Source organism: Penaeus vannamei, chromosome 1 (assembly GCF_042767895.1).
Source record: "Penaeus vannamei isolate JL-2024 chromosome 1, ASM4276789v1, whole genome shotgun sequence".
Lineage (NCBI taxonomy): Eukaryota > Metazoa > Arthropoda > Malacostraca > Decapoda > Penaeidae > Penaeus > Penaeus vannamei.
The window spans coordinates 7,385,641-7,395,640 of record NC_091549.1 but is presented as its reverse complement, the minus strand read 5'-3'; the positions used below and the strand labels follow the sequence as shown (position 1 = coordinate 7,395,640).

Genomic DNA, 10,000 nt, shown 5'->3' with positions numbered 1-10,000 from the left:
CCGAACTGTATTTTTCACATTTTTTTCAAATTTTCTCGTATTATCTTTCGGAATCTTCACACCCTGCTGTTTAATTATCACGTGACACACATATGAATAACGTTAGAAAAACTCTCCCTTATTTATGAAATAATAATAATAATAATTCTTACTGTAAATAACATTAAAAAAAACTCTCCCTTATAAAAATAATTAATAATAATAATAATAATTCTTACGCCAGGACTGTTTAAGCATCATTTTTCTTCTCAATAACTGTAGTATCGAAGCAAAAACATTTACGTTTCTCCGTTATTATAGATGTATTAACGACTCTCGTCTTTCTATATTAAATCCTGATTACCTTGCTGGGGGGAGGGGGGAGGTTCGATCGGAGGATGGGGTGGGGGGTATCAGTGACGTTATCTTGGGGGTAGCAGTGACGTCATCTGAGTGGGAGGGGTAACAATGACGTCAGCTGTGGGGAGTATCAGTGACGTCATCTGGGTGGGAGGGGTATCAGTGACGTCAGCTGGGGGGAGGGGGATAGCACTGACGTCATCTGAGAGGGAGGGGGATAGCAGTGACGTCATCTGGAGGGGTATCAGCGACGTCATCTGAGGGGAAGGGGATAGCAGTGACGTCATCTGGAGGGAGTATCAGTGACGTCATTTGGGTGGAAGGGGATAGCACTGACGTCAGCGGGGAGGTAGCAGTGACGTCAGCAAGATGTCTCCAGAGGTTCAGAGAGTTCGGGCCAAGAAAGGCTATCTCGTCTTGGGATTAATTAAGCCCCGAATACTCGATCTCATCCTCGATTCGCTGTTTATCCCGTTTATTCTGACTTTACATATATATGTATATATATATATATATATATATATATATATATATATATATATATATATATATATATATATATATATATATATATATATATATATATATATATATATATATATATATATATATATATGTATATATATATATGTATATATATATGTATATATATATTTATATATATATATATACATATACATATACGTATACATATATATATATATATATATATATATATATATATATATATATATATATATATATATTATATTTATATTTTACTCTTTCTCTTTTTTTATCATGTATTGCTGTAATTACCATTCCTCGATCCATTTTTTCAGTCAGTTTTCCTCTCTCTCTCTCTCTCTCTCTCTCTCTCTCTCTCTCTCTCTCTCTCTCTCTCTCTCTCTCTCTCTCTCTCTCTCTCTCTCTCTCACCCAAAACCCTCCCCTCAAAAAAAGAAAGAAAAAAACATCAACAGCCTAACCTAACCCCTCAACTGACCTATTCTTACCTCATGACCTCGTTTCGGCTCAGGTTAAATAAGGTCGGGTAATAGTAACCTTGATCAACGCCGTTCTCGTGGCCTCGTCCCCGCCCCCTCCCCCTACTTTCTATCTATCGACACTGGGAGAATCTATCTACTTGGCTATCTATTTGTACTTTTAGATGGCTAATTACTTTTCTTCTGATGATGTAATTAGTTCGGTGGTTTCATGTCCAAAAGGTGATCTGAGTCGAGAGGTGTAATGTGATATTTCCTTTATTGTTTTTGTATGTGTTATAAACTGATTTTTCCTTTGTTCTTTGTTCTTAATGGTGTTCTGGTATTTGTTATAAACTGATTTTTCCTTTTTTGTTCTTGTGTGTTATAAACTGATTCTCCCTTTGTTCTTTGTTCTTAATTTTGTTCTGGTATGTGTTATAAACTGATCTTCCCTTTCTTCTTGTATGTCATCAAATGATCTTTTTATTCTTGCTTGTTATAAACTGATATTTTGTTCTTCTACGTTATAAACTGATCTTCCATCTGTTTTCATCTGAGCTTCCTTTTGTTCTTGTACGCGTTATAAACTGATTTTCTCTCTGTTCTTTCTTGTGAATATGTGTTATACCATGATTTCCCCTTTGTTCTTGTTCTTATTATAAACTGATTTTCCTTTTGTTCTTGTATGTTATAAAATGGTATTTTGTTCTTGTTCTTGTTATAAAATGATCTTTTGTTCTTGTATGTTATAAAATAATCTTTTGTTCTTGTATGTTATAAAATGATCTTTTGTTCTTGTATGTTATAAAATGATCTTTTGTTCTTGTATGTTATAAAATGATCTTTTGTTCTTGTATGTTATAAAATGATCTTCTTTTGTTCTTGTATGTTATAAAATTATCTTTTGTACTTGTATGTTATAAAATGATCTTTTGTTCTTGTATGTTATAAAATGATCTTTTGTTCTTGTATGTTATAAAATGATCTTTTGTTCTTGTATGTTATAAAATGATCTTCTTTTGTTCTCATATGTTATAAAATGATCTTCTTTTGTTCTCGTATGTTATAAAATTATCTTTTGTTCTTGTATGTTATAAACTGGTCTTCCCTTTGTTCTTGTATTTATGTGTTCCTTGGACTTGTCTTTGTCTATTTTCCCTTTCTTTTTTTTTTCTTTTTTTGCTTTTTTTGCTTTTTTCTATCTATTATTTGCCATCGTGGTCCTCATTTTTGATTATTCCATTTTATTTGCTTGCACTTTTTATATCTACCTTTTCTGTCTAATCATCAATTTTTTCTGTCTACTTTTTCTGTCTATTTTTTTTGTCTACCTTTCCCATCTACTTTCCATGTTTCTGTCTACTTTTTCTATCTACTTTTACTTTTTATGCCTATATTAATTTTTTGTCTACCTTTCCCATCTACTTTTCATTTCTTTGTCTACTTTTCCTATCTACTTCTATCTATCTATTTCCTTACGTTATTCCCTGAGTTGTATTCCCCCTTCAATCTATCTAGCTACAGTGGGCGGGGTTATCTGTGGATTTGGGTGTTCTAAGATCTATTTGTTCCTGTTCTATTGTCAAGGGGAATTAATGGAAGATGGTGGTGGTGACTGAAGGTGATGGTGATGATGATGATGGTGGTGATGATGATAGTGGTGATGATTAATGATGGTGTTGATGATTAATGGTGATGGTGATGATGATAATGACTGATGGTAACGGTTATGGTGCTGATAATGATAATGGTGGTGGTGATGATGATAATGGTGATGACTGATGGTAATGATTATGGTGATGATCATGATAATAATGGTGATGGTAATGACGATGATGGTGATGCTGATTGGTGATGAAGATAATATCGACGGTTGTGGTGATGACTGATGATGATGATAGTGGCGATGGTGATGATGTTAACGATGACGATAGATATACCTTCCCGTCAATCTATTTTCGCTCGAGTGTGTTCCTTTCGTACTAATTGGAAAAGTTTGAAGAACAATTACTGTTCACCTTCAGCTTCCACCTACTCTTTAGTGTTAAGACGAGAGAGATGATGAAGATGAGTAAGATTGATGGTGATGATGATGATAAAGATAATGATCGTGGTGATGAAGATAATGGTGATGGTGATGCTGAAAATGGTGACAATGATGGTGATGAAGATAGTGATGATGATGGTGGCGATGACGATGAAGATGACGATGATTATGATAATGATGATGATGATGATGATGATGATGATGATGAAGATGATGATGAAGATGAAGATGAAGATGAAGATGAAGATGAAGATGAAGATGAAGATGAAGATGAAAATGAAGATAAAGATACACAGATAAAGATGATAATGATGATTATTATGATAAGGACAATGAAGGTAACCATAATGATGAAGCAGAAACATCAGAAGAAAAAAACACAAGGAAAAAAAAAAAAAGCAAAAAAAAAACGAAAAACACACCACCAAAACCACAATCGCGAAGTCACAACGACCCCCCCCTCTCCCCCCCCTCCCACATCCAAGTGTTACAACAAACCCTAATTAACATCCGAGGGGGGGTTTTAAATTTACGAGTCTGATTACCCTTTCTCTCGTCACGTCAGTTTATCATCATGAGGCGTTTGCGAGGAGAGATAAGGAGCCCAGCATCCGGTGTGGAAGGGAGGGAGGTGATGCTGAAAGATGGGAGATGAGAAGGAGGAGGAGGAGGAAGAGGAGATACGGTGAGGAGGTATGAGTGAGTGGGGAAGGGATTGGTGAGGGTAATGGTGAGGAGGAATGAGTGAGTGGGAAGGGATTGGTGAGGAGGAATGAGTGATTGGGAAGGGATTAGTGACGGGGATGGGGAAATGAGGATGAGGGTGAAATACGATGGGGAATAACGAGTGACGAGGAAGTGAAAATGAGGATAATGATGAAATATGATGAGGAGAAACGAGTAACTGGGAGTGAAAAATGAGGATGAGGATGAAATACAATGAGGAGAAACGTGATTGGGAAGGGATTAGTGACGGGGAAGTGGATATGAGGATGAGGATGAAATACGATGAGGAGAAACGAGTAACTGGGAGTGAAAATGAGGATGAGGATAAAATATGATGAGGAGAAATGAATGAGTGGGAAGTGATTAATGACGGAGAAGTAAAAATGAGGATAATGATGAAATACAATGACGGAGAAGTAAAAATAAGGATAATGATGAAATACAATGACGGAGAAGTAAAAATGAGGATAATGATGAAATACGATGAGGACAAACGAGTGACAGGGAAGTGATGAGTGATGTGCAACTACAACAACAACATTAACAACTACAATTACGATACGAATAACCATAACGCTAACCTAGCATCCTTATACACAAAAAAATAGCAGGAGGGTAACGACGCTAAGACATATTTACGAGAGTACGAAAAGAAAAGAAAATGTGAAATATCAAGTAAAAATCGAGAATAAAAAAGAAAGAAAGGAAAAAAAAAACGAAAGGGCGGGAAAGTGGAAGGTAACTCGCCTAACTGGCATCTCTAAATAAAATATGTTGACCTCCTGACCTAATCGAATCAAAATGGCGGACAGAAGGCGATCGGTGTTGGCTCCCTTCCTCGCTGCCTCTCTCTCTTTCTCTTTCTCGTCTCTTTCGCTCTCTCTCGCTCTCCTTCTCCTTCTCTCTCTTTCGTTTTTGTTCTCTCTCTTTCTCTTCCTCTCCTCTCAGGCTCTCTCTTTCTTTCTTTCTCTCTCTCTCCTCTCTCGCTGTCTCTCTCTCTCTCAATGGCTCTCTTCTCTCTCGCTGTCTCTGTCTCTGTCTGTCTCTCTATCTCTGTCTCTGTCTTTCTGTCTCTATGTCTCTCTGTCTGTCTGTCTCTCTCTCTCTCTCTCTCTCCAACTCTCCCTTTCACCCTCCCTCTCTCTCTCTCTCTCTCTCTCTCTCTCTCTCTCTCTCTCTCTCTCTCCCTCCCTCCCTCCCTCCCTCCCTCCCTCCCTCCCTCCCTTCCTCCCTTCCTCCCTTCCTCCCTCCCTCCCTCCCTCTCTCCCTCTCTCCCTCTCTCCCTTCCTCCCTCCCTCACTCTCCCTTCCTCCCTCTTTCCTTTCCTCCCTCTCCACCTCTCCCTCTCTCCCTCCCTCCCTCTCTTCACTCTCACTTCCACTCCTACTCCCTATCTCTCTACCTGTCCCCTTCCCTCTCCCTCTCTTACTCCGCCACCCCCTCTCCATCTCCCCCCTCTCCCCCCCCCCTCTCCTACACGTTTCCCCTTCATTTCACTCCTCAAAACACCTCAGAACAGACAGGACTGGCACACTTACATCCCCTTAGCTGTTGTATCTCTGGAGTTTTCTCTGAATGACAGAATTTGGCGTCGAGAGAAGGTTGCGCTCCATTCTGGCTCGCTGGGTTTCTCTCTTGTATTTTTTGGAGATTTTTCTTTCTGTAATATATTTTTTTTTGTTTTTTGTGATTTTTTTTTTTTTTTTTTTTTGCTGTGATATTTCTATTTTATTATCTTTTTTCTGTGATTATTTTTTTTTGGGGGGGTGGGCTGTGATTTTTTTTTCTTTTTCTTTTTTTTTGTTGTGACGCTGATTGATAAACCTGTGTCGGTTCTCCTCTATCTCTTATTCGTTCTTTCTTTCTCTTTTCTTCTTTCTCTCTCTCTCTCTCTCTCCTCCGCTTTCTTTCTCTCTTTTCCTTTCTCTCTTCCTCCCATTCTCCCTCTCTTGCTCATTCCCCTTCTCCTTCCTCCCTTTCTCCCTTTTCCTCCCTCCTCCACCTCCATCTCCATCTCGCTCCACACGATGATAATAATTAAAAAAAAGGAAACAGCAAAACGGAAGTTCGGGAGGCGCCATTATGGCAGGTTGATCAGGCAGTTCCTATAGCATATCTCTGCCAGCGCGGGGCTTCACTCCCCACTCCTTGCTATTTCTCTTTTCTTTTTCTTTTCCTTCTTTCGTTTTTCTTTTCCTTCGCCTCTTCTTCTTCTATCATGAGCATCACCTCATCCACCACTTCCTCCTCCATCTTCACCTCCGCCACTTCCTCCGCCTCTACCTCTACCTCCACCTTCCCTTCCTCCTCTTCTTTTTCTTCTTTTACTTCTTCTTCTTCTTCTTCTTCTTCTTCTTTTTCTTCTTCTTCTCCTCCTTCCCCTTCGTTTTCTCCTTCTTCTTTCTTTTTCTTTTTTTTATTTTTCCTCTTCTTCTTTCTATTTTTCTTCTTCTTCTTTTCTTCTTCCTCCACCTCCTCCACCACCCCCTCCCTCCCTCTCCACCCCCTCCCCCTTCCACCTTCACCCCCCCAGAGATCTTCCCGTCTTGCAATGATTTACTGCGCTATTCGGGCCATAAAGGCGTCGGCATTGCAATCATAAATAAATCACCGTCTTTTGATTGCAACAAGAAGGTGGTTACTCGTTCTCGCAATTCATTTAGATTTGCATTATTTTTTCAATGATAACTTTGATTTTAATTCATCATTCGTTTTAATGATTTAGATTGGCATTATTTTTTTCCAATGATAATTTAGACTTTAATTCAGTGTTAATTTAGATTATTTAGATATGCATTTTTTCTCACTGATAATTATGCATATTCTTTAAGAGTGATAATTATGCATATGTTTTTGTTTCATATTCATCATGTTGTTTTTAATTTACAGTTATAATATTCTACCGTTATGATGATATATCAAAGCGTTATATGAAAATACGCACAAATGTTTGCTATTCTTCTCTCTCTTTCTCTTTCTTTCTCTTTCTCTTTCTCTTTCTCTTTCTCTTTCTCTTTCTCTTTCTCTTTCTCTCTCACTCCCTCTCCCTCTCCCTCTCCCTCTCCCTCTCCCTCTCCCTCTCTCTCTCTCTCTCTCTCTCTCTCTCCCTCTCCCTCTCCCTCTCCCTCTCCCTCTCCCTCTCCCTCTCCCTCTCCCTCTCCCTCTCCCTCTCCCTCTCCCTCTCCCTCTCCCTCTCCCTCTCCCTCTCCCTCTCCCTCTCAAAAAAATTGAATTGTTATAACTTTGAAGAACGCATTAACATTTAAAGGAAAAAGAGTTATTGGAAAATCACTATATGAATTATTCAGAACAAATCTGAGTACGATCTGAACGGATTTCCAAATGTCGTTTTATTGAATTACCAAAAAGCAAATCTTTATTCGAAGAGAATAAAAATAAAAAGAAAATCAAAAAGAAAATCTCTCACAAATACGGAAATGGAAAAAGAAGAAAAAAAAAGAAAGGAGAAAGGCAAAAAAGGCAAAAACCAAGAAAATAAGAAAAAAGAAAAAGAAGAAAAAACACAAAAATATGTGAAGAGAGAAAAAAAGAAGAAAAGAAAATAAATATATATAAAAGGACAAAACTCCCAAACCAAGAAAATAAGGAAAAAGGAAAAAGAATAAGACAAAGAGAGAAAGACAAAAGATATAAAAAGGCAAAACTCCAAAAGCAAGGGAATAAAGAAAAGAAAAAAGAAAGAAAGATATATGGAAAAGGAGAAAGAAAATAAAGGAAAAACTAAGAAAATAAGGAAAAAGGAGAAGAAAAAGAAAGGAAGATATATGAAAAATTAAAATTAAAACAAAGGAAAAGCAAAGAAAATAAGGGAAAACAAGAAGAAAGAAAGGAAGATATATGGAAAAGAAAACAAAGAAAATAAGGCAAGGGAAAAAGATGAATAAAGAAAGGAAGATACATGGAAAGGGAAAAAGGAAACAAAGGAAAAAATCATCCAAACCAAGAAAATTAGGAAAACGAAAAAGAAAGAAAAAAAAAAAATAAATAAAAAAGAAAAAAAAAAATAAAAAAAAAATATATATATATATATATATATATATATATATATATATATATATATATATATATATATATATATATATATATATATAGGAAAAGGAAAACAAATCAGGAAAAGGAAAAAGAAGAAGAAAGAAAGGAAGATTTATGAAAAAGGAGAAAGAAAACAAAGGAAAAAATCCGCCGTGACACCGGGGCCGAGGACGACTTACCTGGCCCGATGGAGGAGTAGTGGTCGTCCCAGGAGTAGAAGGGCTCCTTGCGGTGGTACTCGCACCCGTAGGACGACCGCCGCGCCTGGGACACGTCGTAGTTGGAGTTGATGCTCAGGTAGTCCTTGTGGAGCGTGAAGGACTCCTCCCGGAACACTCTCGGGTGCGTGTCGTAGTTGGGCGAGCCGGGGTCCAGGGCGCCCTTCTTCTTCTTCGGCGCCTTGTCCTTGCCCTCGCCCGAACGACTCCCGAAGCCGAAGACGTGGCTGAAGCGGAAGCCTCCTCCACTTCCTCCTCCTCCTCCAGACGCTTCCTTCTTCAGGGAATCGAGGTCGTCCTTGATGCACGTCGACTCCACCTTGAGGAGGTCCCTCTTGCTCGCTCCCCCGCCCGAGGACCGCCCGCTCCCCGTCGAAGGGCGCCGCAGCTCCACCCTCGGGATCCTGGGCTCGAAGTCGTCTAAGGACTCGATGTCGCATGCCTGAGTCCGCACGATTCGGCGGTCGGGGCGCACCGGGACTGGGGACCGGGGCTGCGAGGGGAAAAGGGGAGGGAATTTATTCTCAGCTGAATATTCAACCTTCCATTGCCTCGGAATAAAAAAAAATATGTTTGAGGTGAGGGAAAAAGGGGAGGAAATCTAAGCTCAATATTCTACATTCCAATGCCTCGGGAATTGATGTTTAAGGTGGGGTAAAAGCAGAGGAATTCTAAGCTAATACTCTACCTTTCAGTGCCTTAGGAATTGATTTAAAGTGGAGGAAAAAGGGGAGGGAATCTACTCTAAGCTAAATATTCTGCCTTCCAATGCCTCGGGAATTAATCTGTTTAAGGTGGGGAAGGAAAAGGGGGAGGGAATCTACTCTAAGCTAAATATTCTGCCTTCCAATGCCTCGGGAATTAATCTGTTTAAGGTGGGGAAGGAAAAGGGGGATGAAATTCATTTTAAGCTAAATATTCTGCCTTCGAATACCTCAGAATAAAAAATATATATTGTTTAAGGTGGGGGGAAAAAGGGGAGGAATTCTAAGCTAAATATTCTACCTTCCAATGCCTCGGGAATAAATCTCTTTAATATTCTACCTTCGAATGCCTCGGAATAAGAAATTTGTTTAAGTTGGGGGAAAAAGGAGAGGAAGTTCATTCTAAGCTAAATACTCTACCTTCCAATGCTTCGGGAATAAATCTCTTTAAGGTAGGGAGGGGGAAAGGGGAAGGAATTTATTCTAAGGTAAATATTCTACCTCGGGAATTAATCTGTTTAAGGTAGAGGAAAAGGGGGAGAGAATCTACTATAAGCTAAATATTCTACCTTCCAATGCCTCGGGATTAGAAGGTGAGAAAAGCACAGTAATGGCATTCTTAGTATATTTTTTTACATATTCTTAAAGAGAATCTGTTAAAGGTGAGAAAAGGACAGTTAATGACATCCCTAGTATATTTTTACATCTTAAAGAGACTACAAAATGCACCGCTTAATATTTCTGTCTCTTCACGTCCTCCAGAACTCTCTGCCACACATCACCCACTGAATACCTTACCCTAACATGTATCAAAGTTATATGAAAATATTAAATAATAAAAATGAAAAACAGACACACTAGAGATAAACTTCCACTCCCCTTGGCTTTGAGAGTGTCGGAAGCTTACCCTCATAACTCCTCCTTTCCTCTACACACATACACACAC

The 10,000-nt window shown here is 38.7% G+C and overlaps 1 protein-coding gene across 1 annotated transcript in view; it reads right to left on the bottom strand.

Moving 5' to 3' along the window:
* Positions 1-10,000, bottom strand: part of LOC113809420 (rap1 GTPase-activating protein 1) — an 857,618-nt gene that overhangs the window by 731,475 nt on the left and 116,143 nt on the right. The window contains exon 4 of the mRNA XM_070131795.1: positions 8,312-8,843. Within this exon, the coding sequence (XP_069987896.1) occupies positions 8,312-8,843 (532 nt within the window). The remainder of the gene's footprint in view (positions 1-8,311; positions 8,844-10,000) is intronic.